This window comes from Trachurus japonicus, chromosome 24, assembly GCF_045865225.1.
Source record: "Trachurus japonicus isolate A0001 chromosome 24, Traja_1.0".
Taxonomy (NCBI): Eukaryota; Metazoa; Chordata; class Actinopteri; order Carangiformes; family Carangidae; genus Trachurus; species Trachurus japonicus.
Window position 1 is genome coordinate 4,050,187 of NC_140930.1, and position 22,937 is coordinate 4,073,123.

The 22,937-nt window shown below is 40.7% G+C and overlaps 1 protein-coding gene across 1 annotated transcript in view; it reads right to left on the reverse strand.

The window, feature by feature from the left end:
• Window positions 1-22,937, reverse strand: part of col12a1b (collagen, type XII, alpha 1b) — a 173,210-nt gene that overhangs the window by 76,314 nt on the left and 73,959 nt on the right. The window contains exons 30-40 of the mRNA XM_085770776.1: window positions 21,126-21,265; window positions 14,188-14,317; window positions 13,315-13,454; window positions 12,673-12,802; window positions 11,131-11,270; window positions 10,601-10,730; window positions 9,169-9,308; window positions 8,394-8,523; window positions 7,985-8,124; window positions 6,183-6,312; window positions 3,706-3,845 (exon numbers count right to left, since the gene is read on the reverse strand). Coding sequence (XP_085626902.1) covers window positions 3,706-3,845; window positions 6,183-6,312; window positions 7,985-8,124; window positions 8,394-8,523; window positions 9,169-9,308; window positions 10,601-10,730; window positions 11,131-11,270; window positions 12,673-12,802; window positions 13,315-13,454; window positions 14,188-14,317; window positions 21,126-21,265 — 1,490 coding nt within the window. The remainder of the gene's footprint in view (window positions 1-3,705; window positions 3,846-6,182; window positions 6,313-7,984; window positions 8,125-8,393; window positions 8,524-9,168; window positions 9,309-10,600; window positions 10,731-11,130; window positions 11,271-12,672; window positions 12,803-13,314; window positions 13,455-14,187; window positions 14,318-21,125; window positions 21,266-22,937) is intronic.

A 22,937-nucleotide genomic window follows, 5' to 3' on the forward strand; every position in this document is an offset into this window, starting at 1 on the left:
CAATACCCGGACTGAGTGATGGTTCGATCTCTAATAAATTAACGAGAATAGATCCTTTTCCTGGAGCATATAGAGGCTCAGCTATTATGTTAATTGCCAATATTACAGCTTCACTCAATTGAGCCAATCAGATGGTTTGTTTACCCTGTGCGTCCGAGAGAGAAAGAGAAAGAGAAAGGAGACGGAGTGATGACAGCATAGCAGGTCTCGCTCCAAAATAAGTGAATAATGGGATTTCTTGGTTTCCCTCATCAAACTCATCAAATACACAATCCAACAACTCCACAACGCTCTGGTGGACAAGTTGTGACCTGCACATTCACCACGCTATGAGATAATAACACAACGTTACCAGACAGAGTTGTTTTAGAGGGAAATTCATGCAAAACCGCTGATGCGCGTTGCCTTCAGGGACAGTTTTTCATCATCAGTCTCTGAATTTCCCTCTAAAACAACTCTGTCTGGTAACGTTGTGTTATTATCTCATAGCGTGGTGAATGTGCAGGTCACAACTTGTCCACCAGAGCATTTTGGAGTTGTTGGATTGTGTATTTGATGAGGGAAACCAAGAAATGTCGCCTCCGAGATGTAGAATGTGTTTTATAGAAGAGAAACACACTGACTTGTATCACCAGAACAGACATGTCCTGTGGTTTTCAGCCTCCGTCCATATTTAATAGAGGAGGGACAAAACCTGACAGTGATGTCAAGATGTCTTTGCTACCTTGGTCTAAAAAAAACAAACAGGGAAAGCCTTTATTTATTCTGTCTTGTTCTCTTTAATTGAAACACAGGCCTAAATTTATTTCCCTGGGGGCTACTTTTATTCATGGTAAAATAGCCAGTTGTTGTTTACTATGCAAGTGCACTATGTTAAATGTTTTCTGAGTTGAAAATTGACAATAAATATGAAAATGTGCTTTGTTGATTTGATTTAATTGACATGGGGGATTGATGAGGACTGAGGATTGAACGATGTCACAGTTTAATGTTCTGCTGAGGCTCGGCAGCAGAGACAGTAGAAGCTCTGAGATGAAAGATTTGAGCAGAAACCCGTCCTGAGTTGTCTGGACCTTGATGTAAAGCACTGATTTGGCAGAAAGGAAAAAGAAAGAGAAGAAAGAAAGAAACAGAGGGAGTAAGCTACAAATATAAATTTCTCCTTTGTCCATTTAATCTAATATTAAATCCTCGAAACCCGCCAGGAGGCTGAGGATAATTCCAGTTGTTTCCAAATCAAATCATCTCATTTCACGACATTTCTTCAACCGAGTGACACAATATGGAGGTAGTAATAAAAACGGAGCCCCTGGAGTTATTGTCATTGCTTTATAGAAAACAGCTCAGAACGACCCTTGGAAATGAGTTAAACTGTCCCACCACCGCTACACAACACTGTCGAATGTTTCCCATTAGTTGTGGAAAAAGAAAATGTAGATTTTAAAGGCAACAACATTATCCAGTCGGGTTTTTTTTTTTTTTATCTTCTGATAACTCGATGTTGCACTTTTTCCAGGGAGAAAAAAAAGAGAAGAAAAGAAAAGAACGTTCTTGCATGAAACTGCCTTGGAAGTGAGTGGACGCCGTCTCACGCCACCACCGCCAAGTGTTGGGAAACGGGAATCTGAGGCCAAAAAAACTAAAGATGAAGCTGTTTGCTCACACAGCAACACAACCTGCTGTTACTTAAGGAGTAAATGTTAAGTCTTTCTCTGAGATACAGACAAGATTATCCTCATTTATGTTCCCAACATCAAAGTCACAAAGTCACTGTCTGAGGTTTTAGTATGAGGACGATATCAAGTATTTAAAAGACTAAGGTAGATGTTTGTGTTAAAGCTCCATACAGTATAAAGGTAGATGTTTGTGTTAAAACTCCTTCAAAATAAAGGTACATGTTTGTGTTAAAGCTCCTTCAGAATAAAGGTAGATGTTTGTGTTAAAGCTCCATACAGTATAAAGGTAGATGTTTGTATTAAAGCTCCATACAGTATAAAGGTAGATGTTTGTGTTAAAGCTCCATACAGTATAAAGGTAGATGTTTGTATTAAAGCTCCATACAGTATAAAGGTAGATGTTTGTATTAAAGCTCCATACAGTATAAAGGTAGATGTTTGTATTAAAGCTCCATACAGTATAAAGGTAGATGTTTGTGTTAAAGCTCCATACAGTATAAAGGTAGATGTTTGTATTAAAGCTCCATACAGTATAAAGGTAGATGTTTGTATTAAAGCTCCATACAGTATAAAGGTAGATGTTTGTGTTAAAGCTCCATACAGTATAAAGGTAGATGTTTGTGTTAAAGCTCCATACAGTATAAAGGTAGATGTTTATGTTAAAGCTCCTTCAAAATAAAGGTAGATGTTTGTATTAAAGCTCCATACAGTATAAAGGTAGATGTTTGTATTAAAGCTCCATACAGTATAAAGGTAGATGTTTGTGTTAAAGCTCCATACAGTATAAAGGTAGATGTTTGTATTAAAGCTCCATACAGTATAAAGGTAGATGTCCATGTGTAGTGTGATTATAAAGCAGCTCTAGGTTCTATATTAATACTGTGAAAGTATCAAAACCTCAGTCCACAGAGAAATGCACACAGCCTGTATTCAGAAACTGAGCCTTAAAACCAGCTGTCAGGACTTCCTGTCACTTTGTGATGTCACAAGAAAGCCCTGCCCCCTCACCACCTGGACCCAACATCCATCCAATAACAACTTTGCAGGATTTGGTTTCTCTGAGTGTCTTATTCTGAAATCTGCTCTGTTTTTTTATTGGATCACTTTATAAAACAGTCAGCCAATCAGAAGAGAGACTCAGAGCCTCCTCCTCTCTTCTGATTGGCTGACACCGACCTGTTGTTTCTAGAGCTCCAGAGAGAAGCTGAGAGAGGAGATGGAAAACTACACTGAGATGGTGCTTTTTCTTTTTTTTTGTTCTTTTAGATCTCCATCAAAACATGGAGCTTCCATTTATTTCTGTTTCTACTGGTTTCAATTCATTTGCATACAATAGGGATCAATTATCAGATTCCTCTTCTCTGGAATAACTTGGTCAGAGTTGAGTGTGTGCCGTGCAGGATATTCAGATCTGAGAGTTTCACGCTAAATGGATGCAGGTTGGTCGCAGTGGTCGACTCAACAAAGCCTGAAGAGTCTGTGTATTGATCTTTATATTGAACAGATGGATTGTGGGAGCCAAAGTGTGTTTTGTGTGCTTCTACAGGTTTTGTTAGTTTATATCGTAAAGTTCACATTATTCTAAATAAATAATTGATTTGTTTTGGATAAATAGTTGATCAAAATAGGCAAAAGATTAGTACAATTCACGTGATTTAATTCATAATAAGTTAAAAAGGATTTTTTGTAACCTTTGTTACTGTCGCTTTAAGAGGACAGAGGCAGTTGAGGCTTGGTGAGGACTGAGCCACACAGTTTTCTTACCGTAGTGCCTCTCTTGAATGAGAAAACTTTGATTTTGGATTACTCCTGTAATTGGATACATTTGGAAACAAGGAATAAATACATTCTTTCTAATCTTTTTACACCAAAGTCCTGTGGACATTTTTTCCATGCAGTAAAGGTGCACGAGTCAAGTCAACCTGGCTAAAAGCTTCAACTCCCACATGGATGAAGCTTCACAACCTCCTGCAGAAAAAGTGTTACCACCACCATCACCACGGCGACACGAAACGAGTTCCTTCCTTACCACGTCCTGCTCTCCTCCGGCCACCGGCACCCAGATGACGATGTATTCGCGCACGTTGCCCTCGGCGGCGTCCCAGCGGACGTTCAGGGTGCTGGTGGTGGGATCGGTCACCTGCAGGTTCCTCGCAAAACCCAGCGGCTCTGAGCGAGAAGAAACACACACACACACACACACACACACGAAACAGGAAGACAGAGATTTAGTTCTTTTCATTCAGCGTTTGTTTGGACCGGAGCAGAGCGGACACAGCTGCTGTCTGGTCAGAGGTCACCGGTGTCCACGGGGCAATTTGTCCACACGACGGAGCCAAGAAAATGGTGAGGTGGAGTTTTTTTTTTTTTTTCTGGTGTCTGAAATTCAGTTGCAGGTCCATTGATTCACTTGAGCACTGCTTGTCAAAATGTCTCATTTCTAGTCAAAACTAATCTCTTTCCACTTTAAATAAGACTAATCACCTAAAAATTAACTTGTTTTTAGATCATTTTCACTTGTTTTAAACTAATTTTCACTTACTAAGTAGAAAAATAAGTAGAAAAATCTGCCAATGAAAGCAAGTTTTTTGTGCTTGTAATAAGGAAGAAAAACTTATCCAATTTTTCTACTTATTTCAAGTGAAAATATGCTTGAAATAAGTAAAAAGTGTCTAAAAACAAGCTGCTTTTTAATGTGAAGTATAATAATTTGTTTTGACTACAAATAAGACAAATATTCTTAGTAAGATTTTGAGTATTTGCAGTGTGTTGTATATTTGTGTTAGTTGTGGAGAGCGGCTCTCTGGTCGCTGCTGCTGCTGCTGCTGCTGCTGAGCTCATTAATCAACAGCAGTGGATGGTGCAGTGGAGATGAAAACTTCATTACCAAAGATAGTTTCACTCCTTTGACTTTTTTCTTTATTTGGAGAAGAGAAGTCAAACACTGGTGCTACTGGAGGAGCTGCAACAGGAGCTACGTATGTTCCCATCCACATGTTTTAATGATTCATTAAGTTATGTTGAATTAAAAATGTCTCATAGAAACAGTAAAATCTGGTTGAATGTCATGAATATGGACAAAAAGTGTATTGTCGATCTCATCAGATCAGTAAAAGGCTTATTATGCGATGATAGAAACAGTTCTTTGTCGGATAAATATGAATTTGCAAACATGTCCTATGTCAGTTCTGTTATAACTTGTGCAATATTCACAATTTGATTGCTAAAAAGCTAAATTAACTTGGCTGGCAATGTTGTCATCACACTTTTGGCTCGTTTGGCATGTCGTTTTTCAGTGCAAATGCAAGGAATGTATTCGATGCACCAGTTTGAGAGTGCAACATCGTTACACAGATTTTTACTGGATCTTAAGCTTGTAGATGGAAACAAGCCAGCTTTATTCACGTTCATATTTTTAGTGATCTTCAAATAATTTGACTTCCTCTGACCAACCCAGAGACATTTGTGTAAACTGCTCTACACTCTAAGTCTTAAATCAGCTGTAAAATACACTTAAAACATTTGTTTTTCTTCTCTTTGTTACATTGTTTGGCTTCCTTTTCCATGAAAATGTCAGTTTTAATATTTTTGGTACGGACCCCTGGGCCTTGTTTGTCAGTTTACCCCTTATCTTCAATTGAACCTTCCTCTTGTCAGCAGTCTTAAATCAGCTGTAAAACACACTAAAACAATTATTTATCATCCCATTTGTTTCTCATCTCTTGGTAACGTTGTTAGGCTCCTTATCAATGAAAAGGTTGGTTTAGCACTTAGGATTTCAGTTTGAACTCTAAGAATTGTTTTTATTGTTATAACTAACTAAAAACACAAATGTCATAATTTTAACCAGAGCATTTTAGATTTTGTTTGTTTTATTTTGTTTGAATAGAGTTTCCTGACAAAGTCAAAAAGCCTTGATGCAATAAACTAATTTATGTGGTACTTTTATGCATTTAAAACCTAGAAACGGCTCAGTGGCGACCTGAACACAAGAGGAAGGTTAAGGGTAATTCAAGATGTTTTGAGTTGTTTGTTGAGCCCTCCTGACACGAGAAATTGTTCCGCCGGTCAGTGCAAATCACGCGAGATTTGACAATTTCTCATGTCGGGGCTTCAATACAAGAGGGACATTACAGATGAGCAGCATGGAGGTATTTGGATGTTTTTTGGTGTGTCTTTTTGGACGAAGAAAAGTATTATCCATTCACAACCATTATATGGACAAATACTGCTGCGCGGACCCCCCCGTAACTCAGAGAAGGAACGGAGGACTCTGAAACTTCTCCCAGCCCTTAGTCCACATGAGGGTGAGTAGATAATGAGTGAAATTAGAATTTTGGGTGAACTACCACTTTAAGAGTAATTCAAGATGTTTTGAGTTGTTTGTTGAGCCAAAGGCAATTTCTTTTACCCCAGGTGGGCAATAAAGATTTATTCTATTCTAACAAGTGGATTCCCTGGTTAAGTTAAAGTTAAAACCCACTCGGCTCCTCTGACGTGACTCACTTGTCTTCCCGGCGTCCGCCAGGCTGGGCCCGTCTCCCTCGGCGTAGACCGGCACCACGGTGACGGTGTAGCGGGTGTCAGGCAGCAGCTTGTCCAGGACGGTGGTGGTGGTGCTCTCCGACACTTGTTCCTACACACACACACACAGACAAACACGGTGAACGTCCACATTCACATTCCCGTCCTGACCTTTGACCTCCAGCAGGTGAGAGCTCAAACAAACGTCTCCCTGAAGGAAACAGCTGCGCTTCACAACACACACACACACACACATGAGTTGCTGGTCGTTTCCCACTGCTATCACTTTACACACTCACACACAAACAACAACAACATATTGACAGTTACATTGACGTGATGATCGGTGGTTTATTTCTAAGGTTAACCGTCCAAGTTCATTCATTTTTTTAAAATAATTTTCTCTTTATAAAGTGGAAAATGGAACAAATGGAGATAAAGTTGGCCCGGGTCGGACCGGCTGACATGGATCCAGTTATTCCCCGGTCGACTGTTGTTCAAATTCCTCTGGCACCGAGGGTTTCAAAAGGCTCCCTCTGTTAAATTCACTTTGACAAACTAATTGGAGGTAAAAGTTTATTCTCTGACGGAGACGAGGATGAGAAGCCAAGGTTCGTGGCTCGGGGTTTGTTGTTATTCCTCGGCTCTTTACGTTGAGGATTTACACACCGACCGAAGATAAACACCACCGACACCGACACAGCGACGCAGCGACGACGGATCCACTCGGAGGATTTAGTCGACTGATCCGCGGGATTATCCTGAATCCTGAGGGGGGTTCATCGTTTTGCTTCTTTTCAAACAAGATCTGACGGCGTTTTATTGTATTTGTAACATCTGCTGCTGCTGAAACCGTCACGTCACGTCACGTCGCTCTCTGAAAGACGACGATCGCTTTGATCACTTTGTTAAATGATTTTCATCTTTCAGCTGCGTGTGGAAACAGGTTCCTGTAGTTCTGTCTGAGAGCACTTTAAGGACAAGAGAAACCACAGGATGTTTGACTCGTTTTAGTGTCGGGAGGATACGTTACATCGACTTTATCCTCAATGCAATGAAGCTGAACTTAAAAAAATCAAAAATAAACTCAAGTTGCTTAAACTCCTGAAAACTTAAGTCAGGTTAACACAACTCAAACTCACTGAACTCCAGTCATTTCAGTTTAACTCCATTAAAACTTGGTTGAAGTTAACTCGATTAAACTCAACTTACTTCAGATCAATTTAACAAGACTTAACTTACCTCATCTTAACCAGGACTTTAATTTTTTTTTTTTTTTTTTCTGGTGTTTTGTATTTTAAGTTAGCCTCACTGTTTTCTGCTGTTTCTCATTGAACTCATTAATTTAAACAGAATTTATTCACGATAAGATAAGATAAGATAAGATTGAATAATTTAAGATAAGATACAATGCGATGCGATGCGATGCAATGTAATGCAATGCAATGCAATACAATACGATACAATACGATACGATACGATCATATTGCTCCCACGAGGAGATTTATCTTGGACTCCCAGTGCTGCGTACAACACGTTCCATTTCATGCTTCCACAGCTACAGATATAATCAACATCACATACCGCATAAAAACTTAAGTGCCATCAGTCAAACACATATTACAGAAACAGAGAACGTATTAGTCGAGAAGCAGTGGATTTCTGTCTGTACATCCGGGAAATGGACCAGTACGTCCTCTGGTTCAGTCATTCTGTCTATGGAATAAATATATATAATGATAATAATATAATATATCCTGGTCTGTCCAGGTCTGGGATCTTACCACGATCTCCAAGCCTCCGTCAGCGGGGATGTAGATGACTTTGTATCCCTGGACGTTTCCGTCGGCGGGATCCCAGGTGACGGTCAGCGTGGTGATGGTCGGGTTGGTCACCTTCATGGTCCCCACTCCGCCCAGAGGCACTGGGAGCAGACACACAGGATGGTTGTTAGGAAACGATTCATGATTCATTCAGGGATGTACCGGTATCTAGGATCTGGGTTCGGTACATCGGGTTTTCTTTCTTGTTTTGAATGAAACACTAAATAAAGAGATTCGACCAAATCTTAAACAGTGGTTTCGGTATTTGGAAGGACCCCAGAAATCAGGATTTGGTACATTCCTGTATTCATTCAAAATAAAGATGAATATTTAAAAAATAAATGAATAAATAAACGCTCAGTGCTCGTACAGGTCTTTCCGTTCTCAGCCTGGCGCTTCCCCTCCCTGGCTGGATAGACCGGTAACACCGACACCGTGTACACAGTGTCGGGCATCAGGTTCCTGAGGACGATGTCGGTGGTTCCTGCAGCCACTTGTTCCTATTCACACAGACACACAAAGAGTTTTGTTGTTTAAAAAGTTATTTAAACACGGAAGAGCATTAGGGCCAACAGTGGAGATTATTTTTTTTAAATTCTGAGATTAACTCATTGAGGGGGGTAGGAGAGGGTGAAGGGGCAGCAACTGCTCGTTCTTGTTGTATTTTTTTTTTTTTGGGGGGGGGTCAATGAAAAAACATGTGAAATAAAATATTCAGATGTCTTACATGTTTTTGAAGCCAAAATTAAAACGGATGAATCACTGTTTTTCTTGAGAGACTCTCTTTCACAGAAATGCATTTTTCTCAGCTTTCTAGAAAAAAAGTGGTCTTTTTGGTGCAACCAGGCTCTATTCAACTTAAGATAAATCAAGAATGGAACAAGGTACAAACAAATGTTTTTTTCCCTAGTTAAATAGAGAGTCTCCTCTTTCCTTTGAGCTGTTCGGTGTTTTCAGAGTCATAGTACAAAATATTCTCTGGGTCTTGAAATATTACTCAAAATGCCCCAAAACGCTGGTAAGTTTCTGAGTTTTTTTATCTCGGAAATTCAAACTTTTTTCTCAGAACCTTAAAAAAATAATCTCTGTTGTTTAGTTATGATGAATGAAATGTTCCTCCGGCGGCTCAGGTGGTTCGTTCTCACCATCTCCTCTTTGCCTCCAGCGGCCGGGACAAAGAAGATCTTGTAGAGGCGAACGGCTCCGTCGGCCGCGTCCCAGTCCACGTTCAGAGAGGTCATGGTGGGGTCGGTCACCTTCAGGTTCTTCACTCCGCCCAGAGGCCCTGCACAACGAAACAAGATGGAGGAGGTTAAACAAACACATACTTACACACTTATTGTCGTCTTTTTGGTTTTTGTGAAGGACATCGGTCATGTTTGTACTTTCTTTCTGTCTTTCTTTCTGTCTGTCTGTCTTTCTTTATGTCTTTCTTTCTTTCTTTATGTCTTTCTTTCGTTCTGTCTTTCTTCCATTCTGTCTTTCTGTCTTTCTTTCTGTCTGTATGTCTGTCTTTCTGTCGTTTTGTCTTTTTTTCTTTCTGTCTGTCTTTCTTTCTGTCTTTCTTTCTTTCTGTCTTTCTTTCTGTCGTTTTGTCTTTCTTTCTTTCTTTCTGTCTGTCTTTCTTTCTGTAGTTTTGTCTTTCTTTCTTTCTTTCTTTCTTTCTGTCTTTCTTTCTTTCTGTCTGTCTGTCTTTCTTTCTGTCGTTTTGTCTTTCTTTCTTTCTGTCTTTCTTCCATTCTGTCTTTCTGTCTTTCTTTCTGTCTGTATGTCTGTCTTTCTGTCGTTTTGTCTTTTTTTCTTTCTGTCTGTCTTTCTGTCTTTCTTTCTGTCGTTTTTTCTTTCTGTCTGTCTTTCTTTCTGTCTATCTTTCTGTCATTTTGTCTTTCTTTCTTTCTTTCTTTCTGTCTGTCTTTCTTTCTGTCATTTTGTCTTTCTGTCTTTCTTTCTTTCTTTCGTTCTGTCTTTCTTTCTTTCTGTCTGTCTGTCTTTCTGTCGTTTTGTCTTTTTTTCTTTCTGTCTGTCTTTCTGTCTTTCTTTCTGTCGTTTTGTCTTTCTGTCTGTCTGTCTTTCTTTCTGTCGTTTTGTCTTTCTTTCTTTCTGTCTTTCTTTCTTTCTTTCTTTCTTTCTGTCTGTCTGTCTGTCTGTCTGTCTTTCTGTCGTTTTGTCTTTTTTTCTTTCTGTCTGTCTTGCTGTCTTTCTTTCTGTCGTTTTGTCTGTCTGTCTTTCTTTCTGTCGTTTTGTCTTTCTGTCTTTCTTTCTGTCGTTTTGTCTTTTTTTCTTTCTGTCTGTCTTGCTGTCTTTCTTTCTGTCGTTTTGTCTGTCTGTCTTTCTTTCTGTCGTTTTGTCTGTCTGTCTTTCTTTCTGTCGTTTTGTCTTTCTGTCTTTCTTTCTGTCGTTTTGTCTTTTTTTCTTTCTGTCTGTCTTGCTGTCTTTCTTTCTGTCGTTTTGTCTGTCTGTCTTTCTTTCTGTCGTTTTGTCTGTCTGTCTTTCTTTCTGTCGTTTTGTCTGTCTGTCTGTCTGTCTGTCTGTCTGTCTGTAACCACGGAGGGTGAAGGACATCGGTCATGTTCGTACTTGTCTTTCCGTTCTCAGACATGCTCTTCCCCTCTCCCTCGGCGTAGACCGGGACCAGGGAGACGGTGTAGACGGTGTCGGGCTGCAGGCCGCGCAGGACGGTGGCGGTCGTACCGGGGGTCACCGTCTCCTGAGGTTTGACAACATAAGAGACACAGATCAGCTGCTAACGAACCGTCACCAGCAGAAAACATGACGTCAGGGTACACTATACTTTTCAATGACATGAGAAAGTATTTGCCCCCTTCCTGGAGTCCCAAAGCTTTAGAAATGACTTTGTAACTGACAATTACTTGTTCACACAGGGCCAGGTGGGTTTGGATCGCTTTTTGGGTTGTCTAATTGTCTAATATTAAAATTTGATTGACGATCTTAAACATGTAACTGTGGCAAATGTGCAAAAAAAGAAAAAAGAAATCAGGCAGGGGGCTGATACTTGATGCTTTTTCTTTGAAGAAGGTAAGAAGTCCGGTCACTGTGTGGCAGCAGGACAGTAGCTCTCAGTGAGTGTCTGCTCCTACCAGTCCTACCATGCTCTCGGCTCCTCCGGCTGCAGGAACGTAGGTGATCTTGTATTCCTTCACTCGGCCCTCGGCCGGTTCCCAGCGCACGTTCAGCGTGGTCATGGTCGGGTTCAGCACCTGCAGGTTCTTCACTGCGCCCAGAGGCTCTGAGGACACACAGGTCAAGGGTTATTTACAGGATCTCTTTCTTTCTGTCTGTAAATGGTAAATGGTAAATGGACTTGCACTTATATAGCGCTTTTCTAGTCACTGGGACCACTCAAAGCGCTTTACAATGTAAATGTTCACCCTTTCACACACATTCATACAGCAGCATACATACGCAGACAGGCTTTGGAAACTAATCACTCACACACATTCATACATCCGATGATACATCGGAGGGCAAGTGTGGGTTCAGTGTCTTGCCCAAGGACGCTTCGACATGCGGACTGGAGGAGCCGGGAATCGAACCACCGAACTTCCGGTTAATGGACGACCCGCTCTACCTCCTGAGACAGACAGCCACAGCCTGTCTGTCTGTCTGTCTGTCTGTCTGTCTGTCTGTCTGTCTGTCTGTCTGTCTGTCTGTCTGTCTGTCTGTCTGTCTGTCTGTCTGTCTGTCTGTCTGTCTGTCCTTCTTTCTTTCTTTCTTTCTTTCTTTCTTTCTTTCTTTCTTTCTTTCTTCCATTCTTTCTGTCTGTCTTTCTGTTTCTTTCTTTCTTTCTTTCTTTCTTTCTTTCTTTCTTTCATTCTTTCTGTCTGTCTTTCTGTTTCTTTCTTTCTTTCTTTCTTTCTTTCTGTCTTTCTCTCTGTCTTTCTTTCTCTCTGTCTTTCTTTCTGTCTATCTTTCTTTCTTTCTTTCTCTCTGTCTTTCTTTCTGTCTTTCTTTCTTTCTCTCTGTCTTTCTTTCTGTCTATCTTTCTTTCCTTCTGTCTTTCTTTCTTTCTTTCTGTCGTTTTGTCTTTCTTTCTTCCTTTCTTTCTGTCTGTCTTTCTTTCTCTCTGTCTTTCTTTCTTTCTTTCTTTCTCTCTGTCTTTCTTTCTGTCTTTATTTCTTTCTCTCTGTCTTTCTTTCTGTCTATCTTTCTTTCTTTCTGTCGTTTTGTCTTTCTTTCTGTCGTTTTGTCTTTCTGTCTGTCTGTCTGTCTGTCTGTCTTTCTTTCTTTCTGTCGTTTTGTCTGTCTTTCTGTCGTTTTGTCTTTCTTTCTGTCGTTTTGTCTTTCTGTCTGTCTGTCTGTCTGTCTGTCTGTCTGTCTTTCTTTCTTTCTGTCGTTTTGTCTTTCTTTCTTCCTTTCTTTCTGTCTTTCTTTCTGTCGTTTTGTCTTTCTTTCTTTCTGTCTTTCTTTCTGTCGTTTTGTCTTTCTTCATTTCTGTCTTTCTTTCCTTCTTTCTGTCTTTATTTCTTTATTTCCGTCTGTCTGTCTGTCTGTCTGTCTGTCTGTCTGTCTGTCTGTCTATCTTTCTGTCTGTCTTTCTTTCTTTCTTTCCATCTGTCTGTCTGCCCATCTGTCTGTCCATCTGTCTGTAACCACGGAGGGTGAAGGACATCATCAGGTCATGTTCGTACTTGTCTTTCCGTTCTCAGACATGCTCTTCCCCTCTCCCTCGGCGTAGACCGGGACCAGGGAGACGGTGTAGACGGTGTCGGGCTGCAGGCCGCGCAGGACGGTGGCGGTCGTACCAGATGCCACGGTCTCCTGAGGTTTGACAACATAAGGGACACAGATCAGCTGCTAACGAACCGTCACCAGCAGCGTCCAGTTACCCTTCCTGCAGTCCCAAAGCTTTAGAAATGACTTTGCAAGTGAGACAAAGAATTTCCAGACTGATAGATGTCAATGATTTTGTTGCACACTGCTCGAAACGTTGTCCTTTTTATAGTCCTCTAATAAATCTTTGCATATTTGGGAGCTACTACAGTGTGGCGAGTCCTTTCTTGTTTTTGATATTCGTTTCCCTGGACTCAGCACCTGGCTGCACTTCTGGATGTGCGCGAGCCTTTTTTTGCTCATCTAATATTAAAATTGTTTGATGATCTTAAACATGTAAGTGTGGCAATTTATATGCAAAAAAAGAAAAAAGAAATCAAGAAGAGGGCAAATACTTTTACACAGCACTGAATATAACAGAGTTTGTGCGTCTCTTTGAATAAGAGGACAGAAGCTGGATGAACTCTCAGGTTTGGGCTCTGGGCTCCTACCAGTCCTACCATGCTCTCGGCTCCTCCGGCTGCAGGAACGTAGGTGATCTTGTATTCCTTCACTCGGCCGTCGGCCGGTTCCCAGCGCACGTTCAGCGTGGTCATGGTCGGGTTCAGCACCTGCAGGTTCTTCACTCCGCCCAGAGGCTCTGAGGACACACAGGTCAAGGGTTGTTTACAGGATCTCTTTCTTTCTTTCTTTCATGGCCAAGATGGCGGCGCACGTTTGTGCAGCGGCTCACGGCTCTTCCTCTCTTGTTTACACTGAAGGGGGCTCTAATTTCGTTAAACCGCGAGTATAATGACAAATAAAGGCATTCTGATTCTGATTCTTTCTTTCTTTCTTTCTTTCTGCAATAAGTGAAACTTTGGACGTCATGGGACGCAAGACAAATTTCAGAGTGATCTGATAATAAAGTATAATCTAATCTAATCTAATCTAATAAGGAAGTGTAATTAATAAAAGCTGGATGAAAAGTCAAAAAAAGTGTTGTTTTGCCGTTCTTTCTTTCTTTCTGTCTTTCTTTCTTTTAATTTCTTTCTTTCTTTCTGTCTGTCTGTGTGTCTTTCTTTTAATTTCTTTCTTTCTGTCTTTCTTTTTCTTTCTGTCTGTATGTCTTTCTTTCTTTTAGTTTCTTTCTGTCTGTCTTTCTTTCTTTCTTTTAATTTCTTTCTTTCTGTCTTTCTTTCCTTCTTTTAATTTCTTTCTTTCTGTCTTTCTTTTTCTTTCTGTCTGTCTGTCTTTCTTTCTTTTAGTTTCTTTCTGTCTGTCTGTCTTTCTTTCTTTTAATTTATTTCTTTCTGTCTTTCTTTCTTTCTTTCTTTGAACTGAAGAAATGAAACTAAGTATAAACTCTGCCTGGTGTAGAAGTTCAGACTTACTGGTTTTTCCGTCAGCGGAGATGTCGGGGCTGACGCCGTTGTGATAGACGGCGGCCAGGGAGACGGTGTACGGCGTGTCGGGCTGCAGCTTCTGCAGGACGACGCTGGTCTTCTTCCCTCCGACCTGGATCTGTTCACAGGAAACAACACGTCAGCTGTTAAAATCCTGAAGGTAGAACCGTTATAAGCCTTTTTTTGTTATTATTTATTTTTATTCTATTCAATTAATAGTTTCTATTGGATTGGTGAATTTGTATCTATGTACTGTATCGTTGATGCTTAAAGGGACAACGAGGAGTTTTGGAAAATTGAAATTCTTTGACCGGCGCAAGACAGACTCATGTTTTACTTTACTTTACTTTACTTTATTTCTCACGACCACACAAGTGGTATGAAGCACAAACAATAAAACAGTACAAATAATCAGACATAGCAAGAGGCAGTGGGGGCTGTACATACTTTGTACATACATCTCTGACCAGGACAGAGCAAAAACTATCACTTAAACAGAGGAAGGACACGTTTCAGAAAGGCACCTAGCTTATAAATAACTTTTGTTTTATCAGACTGTAATAACAAAATTAGTTTAAACATAGATGGGCGACGAACATAGTATTTAGGGAGGTATTTCTCTCTTAGATATACAATACATGTGTACTTGCATTACTTTAATTCATCAAGAATTAAAGTCAGAGGTTCGAAGACGATCAGATACCGTCGTAGTTCCGACCATAAACGGCGATTCGGCGAAACCGAAACCGAAAGTAAAGAAACGCTGGTCGGCTCGCCCAGCATTTCCACCACCACCAATAATAACAAAATAACGATAGAGACAAAACCATATATTTATCGAAAATGGGCCCATTAACAAGTGGTAACGTAGATTCATCCACATTAACGTGAGACTTTTTTTATAACCAAATAGAAACTCCTCGTTGTCCCTTTAATAAAAAGAAAATAAAAACAAAACCTGTAGGTAGGTGAAAACACGTGAATGTCTCTTTAAAAAATGTATCTCCGAAATAAAAGCGGCCATTTTTTGTAATAGAGTCATGGAACAATGTCTGACGTCTTTATTAAAACAACACACGTTTGTTTGTCTGCACTGTAAACACACACAGAAACAGACATAGAAACACCTGACAACGGGGAAGAAGCTGCAGCTGAAACGTCGTCGTCGGGACGGGAACGAGCCTCCGCCTGCGACCACTTATCCTCTCCTCTCCTCTCATCTGCACAAACTAAACTGCGTAAGAACTCGCCAGTGTGTCATGTTTTGGAGACGGATCCTCTTGTTTTTTCTGAGGACAACGTCAGGCTCAACTATTTACATTATTCGGACGTGAGCGGGGGGGTAAAGCGTTTCTCCGTATGGGAATCCAAGTGGGCCGTGGGGAAATCCTGAGAACAACAACTCTGCAGTTTATCAGGGAAGTGATGGGGCAGCGTAAACACATCCACAGAGGGCATAAACAGTTTGCCTGGTAGCTAAGAGATACAGGACGGAGGGTATCACATCACATTTACATCACTATGTGGGGAATGTGGATGAGCTTTTTATTCAATAAGTCCTAGTGTTCCCCACCCCCCTGCCCCCCGCCCCCCCCCCCGGCAGCTGTTTAGTTTACTAATGGACAATCAGTGGCTCCTCTGGGGATCGGACTTGTGATATTTTGTTTATGAGATGATGTTTGAATCATGAGGTAACGGAGCTTTGTTCTGTCAACAAACCAAAACCATGAAAAACCAACAACGTGTCCGACCGCCACGCTCGCTCTCTCTGAGCTCTGTAGTCCGACGCAAACACCTCGTCAATATATAGCTTCATGTTTTTTATGTTAAAGGAATAGTTCAACATTTTGGCAAATTGTCCCATTGCCATAATCCCTATAGTCATGTGTTTATATTCGTTGTCTAGACATTGTAGGATATATTTTATCATATATTTTCCTCTTTGTATTCTATTTATTTTCCCTAACTTTTCCTCTGGAGCGGCCTGGCCGAATAATTTCCTTCGGGATGAATAAAGTTCTATCTATCTATCTATCTATCTATCTATCTATCTATCTATCTATCTATCTATCTATCTATCTATCTATCTATCTATCTATCTATCTATCTATCTATCTATAGCAGTAGGTTCGTTACCTTTATTTGTCGGTGCAAGCTGTTTTTAGAACGGCGGAGCAGAGCCGTGAGCTGCTCAGAGCTACGCTACGGAGGCTCATGGGATTTCTTGGTTTCCCTCATCAAACTCATCAAATACACAATCCAACAACTCCACAACGCTCTGGTGGACAAGTTGTGACCTGCACATTCACCACGCTATGAGATAATAACACAACGTTACCACACAGAGTTGTTTTAGAGGGAAATTCATGCAAAACCGCTGATGTGCCTTGCCTTCAGGGACAGTTTTTCATCAAGCAGTCTCTGAATTTACCTCTAAAACAACTCTGTCTGGTAACGTTGTTTTATTAAACCACGAGGCAGCAGCAGCAGCTTCACTGGACTCTGAGGGACATGATGATTAATCCACAGAAGAGAGAGTCTGAGGTAGCAGGACGGTGTGTGTGGGACAAACTATAGAACTATAGAATAATATCTGGTGTTTACATGTGTGTGTGTGTGTGTTGGGTGATCTGATCACAGGTGGACAGGTACAGGTGAGACTGCACCAGGACAAGGACACACTGAGGTCCCATCACCCAAGACCACCAAAGTTTCACACCATATCTTTAAATGTCCAAAAGCTCAGACAGAGATCATTTAAGTGTCGAAAACATGTTTGGATTCCTTCTTTTTTTTGTGTGTAGATTTCCATTCGTTTTTTCATAGATCCAGTAATTGAGTCTGCACAAAAGTCACAGAAAATGGCTTAGAAATATGAACTAGGTAAATGCTGTTTATTATTTAGAGGGTGTGATCTTTAATATGGGCGGTTAAATTATTAAAACTTTCATATTTCTGTGTGAAATGAGACCTGAATTTCAAGAAGGCCATCTAATCTATCCAAGGGATCAATTATGTTTCTATCTATCTATGTAAATGAAGTATTTCTGAGTTGAGCTAATACTTCTACTTGACTTTAACATTTCAACAGATGATAAAACCTTTTTAAGTTGCGTTCCTCCGTCTCTGAGAGGAAACCCTGAGCTTCGTCCATGATGACTGACGTTAGAAGCAACAGCGTGTCACCACGGGATACACACGTGACGTAAGGGGATCAGAGATGTGTGATGACATCATCAGGCTCGACCCTGACACGTTGTTTGGTTTAAACGTTGTCATAACATCTCAAGAGACACGTTGAGTTTCTCCTCACGCGGATCGCTGCTCCGTCTCTCTGTCTCTCTTTCTCCTTTTTAACCCATTTCCAAAAGCTAATCGCCGGTGAAGCCATCGGGCAGGAATGTGAGCTCACACACTCTTCTGACCGCGACGAGGTGGGACGATGTCATGAATACGACGATGTCAGAATATGATGGAGGAGGTCAGGGACGTGCACATGACTATAGAGGGGCAGGGGCTCAACAGCAGAAAAGGGCAGTACCTATGTACAATTTTTTCAGGCCTTAATATCAAAATAAATAAATTACAGTTACTATTTAGTCGGTAGAGAAAGCCTGCACGCCTTCAGGACTGCAGTCAACACGCTGGACCAATTTCCCAATTTCCCGAAACAGAGTCATGACTTCTGAACTGGTAGGCTGAGGCTAATATGGTATTGGGTGCACATTAACATGGCTTGCAGAAAAAAAAAATCATGTGAGTGCAAGTGCAAAATAGAAGTAGGCTAAGCCTACAGGCTACACACACAAAACCAAGAAATGACTACTGTGACTGCTACTGTGCATATTTCAGAACAGCAGCAATATACAACAGCAAAGTCACAATTACCAGTAACTCAATATCTGGAAACAAATTCAAATAGTCAGTGAAATCAAGCTGACTGAGTGATTCCTCCTGTTGCTGTTGTTGTTCACTACATTCAGGTGATGTTAGACAGAGGACGAGGTGGGGCTTAACTCCTAACAAGCAGTGAGCTAAACAAACACAAATGGCGCTTTTCTGAAATATGACTCATTAAGCTCGTTGAATAAGTGGACGGTGACTTGTCAGAACCGACAAGGAAGTTATGTTGGTGGATTTATAACTCACAAGATTCGACACAAGTCGCTCCACTGTCACGTCTCATCTACATGCGGCACACACAGAGTTATCGATGAGGCAGCAGCTTCTACTTCTCTCTCTCTCTCTCTCTGGACGTGCATGTGAGGGAGCGCGCACCGCGGGGCAGCCCCGCCCCTCAGTGAGAGACGGAGCGGAGCAGCAGCGGACAACACACACACCAACGTACACAATACCGTATATATTACAAGGAAATGCGTACGGTAGATAACCGTGGCATTTTGACAGCGCGGTTATTTACATCCTCATGCACAACAGGAATGCATTTATTGGAAAAAAAAAACAAAAAAAACAACAACATAGAAAAAGGGCACTTTTTAATACGAGGCAAAAAGGGCAGGGGCTCAAGCACCCTTTGGGCCCTATGTGTGCACGTGCCTGGAGGAGGTGGAGGAGTAGTGGATGCTGCAGGTTTCTAGCGGTTATTTGAATCTTTTGTCGTTAGAAACTTCTACTGTGACTCAGGAGTAGTGTTGCTTTCGTCAACGAAAATTATGACGAAATATCATCGTCAACGACCCTTTATCACGTGACGAAAACGAGACGAGACGAAACAGCAGCATCTTCCATGTCTGGAATGGATGCATTCTATAAGGTAACAATAATATAAAAATAATAAGATAACCATGTTTGAATTGTGAAATTGGTTTGACTAAAGAAAAATGTGGTTTTGTCTATAGTTAGGCTACTATTAGGTAATTATATTACACTGACTGGGTTTAATAGAAATACATTACTAGAAAGAGATTAAAATAATTGACTAAAACTAGACTAAAATGTCATCAGTTTTCGTCGACTAAAACTAGACGAAAATAGTCATGGGTTATTCTGACTAAAATAAGACTAAAATGTTCAGAGTTTTAGTCGACTAAAACTTGATTAAACAAAAAAGAGCATGAACCTGACTAAAACTAATAAAAACTAAAATGACAGTTTGGCACAAAGACTAGAGACTAAAACTAAAATTAAAGGGACAACGAGGAGTTTCTATTCGGTTATAAAAAAGTCTCACGTTAATGTGGATGAATCTACGTTACCCACACTTGTTAATGGGCCCATTTTCGATAAATATATTGTTCTGTCTCTATCGTTATTTTGTTATTATTAGTGGTGGCGGAAATGATGGTCGAGCCGACCAGCGTTTCCTTCGTGGCTTCGCTTTTCCAAAACTCCTCGTTGTCCCTTTAAAACAGGCCGCCAAAAACAACACTACTCAGGAGCACGATGAGTTCAAGTGCAGTCGGTCGATTCTCAACTCTTTTGAAGAACATATTGGATTTTTAATATGAAACCCAAAACACACGAGGTGGGAAACACAGAATCTTTTGATGTGTCGGGTCCTGGTTCAATAAAATTCCCGTCTTCTCAGTGTTTTTGTTTTTGGTTGTGGACGTCCAGAAGGACGGAGACTTCCCGTCAGATCCACCAGCTGACGAGCGATGAGCTTCTATACACGCGCTCTGGGAGGCGTAAAGAGAAGCTCCTCTGACGGATATAAAGCTCTCCATCATATTTAGACATTCATCCATTTGTCATCGAGCGGACCACAGACGTTTCCCACCGGTCGGTCCCCGACGCTCCGAGGCTCGGCCGGGAAGCGCCGCACCCCAACAGCCCCCCCATTACACCCCGAAGAGGAATCCAGTCACGGTGCGTTGCCGTGGTTCTGATGATGATACCCAGAGTGGGTCCTCGCTGCCAGAGAGCCAGGGATTCGCTTTCTGGTAAACCTCAGAAATCTGCACAACAATCCAGCGCTCGGAGCCAATTTGGGTGTAAAAGCTTAAACAAACATTTTAGGGATCTCCGAGGTCAGTTCCTATTGTTCAGCGCCGGTGGAGCCGCTCCAGCCTCGGTCTCCTGGTAGCATCCACAGCCAAGCTATTATGTGTGTGTGTGTGTGTATTTAGATTAGCAGCTGAAAGATACCTGATACTGACAGATGTTACAGTGAGGTCACAGATATGGTTTAGTTGTATTTTCTTATATTATTAATAATAATAATAATAGGCTAAAACACAAACATCTATAACAGACTGACGCTTCACTCTCAAACTTTTCATCTGTAACCTCCACTTTTATTAGGCTATTCTTTGTCTTTTAATATTGTGCAATAACTTCCTCTTTTGTTATCTGTATCTATCTGTATGTATATATATAGATAGATATTTATTGAGTGCTGCTTTGCATCCTGTTTAGTTTTTATCTGTGTTTTTATGCAGCCATGATGGTCATTTGGTTCTGTTCTGCATCTTTCATGTTTTTGTTTCTTGAATCTTGAATCTTCTCCCTCTAAGAATCAGTCCACAGTAAACGGCTTAGAAATATTAACTAGGTATATACTGTTTATTATTTAGAGGGTGTGTTTTTTAATATTTTTATGGGCCAATTTGGGTTATTAGTTACTAACCCAAATTCATAATTAACTTATTAGTTAATTATTGATAACTTATTAAATGTCTTTTAAATGTTCACCTGTTTGTGTCATGTGACAGAAAGTAGAAAGTGCAGAGTTAATGTTTGTCATCTAAATTAAAATAACAATAAAACAGGATGTTTCATAGTTATTATTTTGTATTAATGTGTATTATTCTGTTCTGCTTCACATTTTATTACAAACCTCTCATTACAAAGTCTGTGGTGTTTTTCTCTTTGGTAAAACTGGAGCTTTGGTTTTTTTGACGTTCTCTATATACGCCGATGACACCGCCCTGTTTTTCTCGGAGCGTCTCGCCCTCTCTACTCACCGTGAGGGGGTCGCCTCCAGCTTTGGGGACGTAGGTGATCTTGTAGTTCTGGACGGGGCCCGGCGGCGCCTCCCACTTGGCCGTCAGCGTGTAGATGGTGGCGTTGACGACCCGCAAGTTACGAGGCGGTGCTGGAGGCACTGGCAGCACAAACACACACACACACACACACACACACACATAGAGTGAGATCGCACAGTCAAATCAGTGCTTTCTGTGTTTGATGATGGTGAGGATGAGGATGAAGATGGTTGGTGGTGGTGGTGGCGGTGATGGTGGTGATGCTCCCACAGTCTGACAGGTGGTGGAGCTGGATGGTGACGGAGGTTCAGGAGCAGCAGGTCAAGTCAGTGAAGCTGTTCAGAGCAGGACCGGAGCTCAGCCAGACGCCAACAACACCTCGCATCATTTATTATCTGTTTATTACAGCTAGGAGGGGCTTAAAAAACTAATAAATAATCTAAATATTGATCAATTTGGGGCTTTTGTGGTGAATGCAGTGTAACAAACACAGAAAAAGTGAATTATCTGATATTTCAGGATAATAAAAATGGACATTAATGAAAAAATCTGAATGCTTTTTGACAAATTTTGAGGTTAAAATAAACCAATTTGGGAAGGATGCTAACAAAGTTGCAGATTATGCCCCCAGAAAGGAGGAGGTTCTGCAAAAAAAAAAAAAAACACCGTTCTTCCACTAAGAAGACATGATAACAGACTAGGGATGTCACGATTATACATTTTCTTGGTACGATTATTGTCAGAGAAATAATCACGGTGTTACGATTATCACGATTATTATGCATTAATTAATTTCACAACACTATGAATGTGTAAAATCAAATATAGTCAAAATATAACTACATTACTCATTGTTTACACAAAATATTTCAAGTATCTTTTAATATATGACCAATTATTAACCCCCCCAGGGGAAATGTTTGGAATATTCAGGTCATAAATTGTCGTCTATACCAAATATTTGTGTTCATTTTAATAGTTTTTTGTTTTGTTTTGCTTTTTTTTTTTTTATTAAAAATGACACGCTAACATTTAAATTCCTACCAATTCAATGTTACGTTAAATGGACCAGTATCTGAGCATTTACCTTTATTTTTGCGCACATCATCTTTCTGGGAAAGTAACAGTATTTAGGAATCTTTACGATTAATTAATTGTGGCGTTAAATACCACGATTAATTGTGAAAACAGGTAATTGTGACATCCCTAGTCGCATCATTTATTATCTGTTTGCTACATGTAGGAGGGGCTTAAAAAACGAATAAATAATCGAAATATTGATCAATTTGGGGATTTTGTGGTGAATGTAGTGTAACAAACACAGAAAAAGTGAATTATCTGATATTTTAGGATAATAAAAATGGACATTAATGAAAAAATCTGAATGTTTTTTGACAAATTTTGAGATTAAAACAAACCAATTTGGGAAGGACGCTGACAAAATTGCAGACTATGCCCCCAGAAAGGAGGAGGTTCTGCAAAAAAAACACTAAGTGACTGAACATGGAGTGAAATCCTTGGTCTGGTCTGAAGCGGACGTCCTGTGAGCTCCAGTCCTGCTGCAGAACCACTGTTCAAAACATGCGACATCATTCATCTGAGGATGAGGTGGACACTGATGGAGGAGGAGGAGGATGACGACACGACCACATGACGTTACAACAATGTGATGAGATGAATCGCACTGTGACAACAGGAATGTTATGATGACGATGACAACGGTGGGAGATGGTGATGGAGGGGAGAGGGGGAGAGGGGGAAGGGGGGAGGAGGAGGAGGAATAAAACTCAA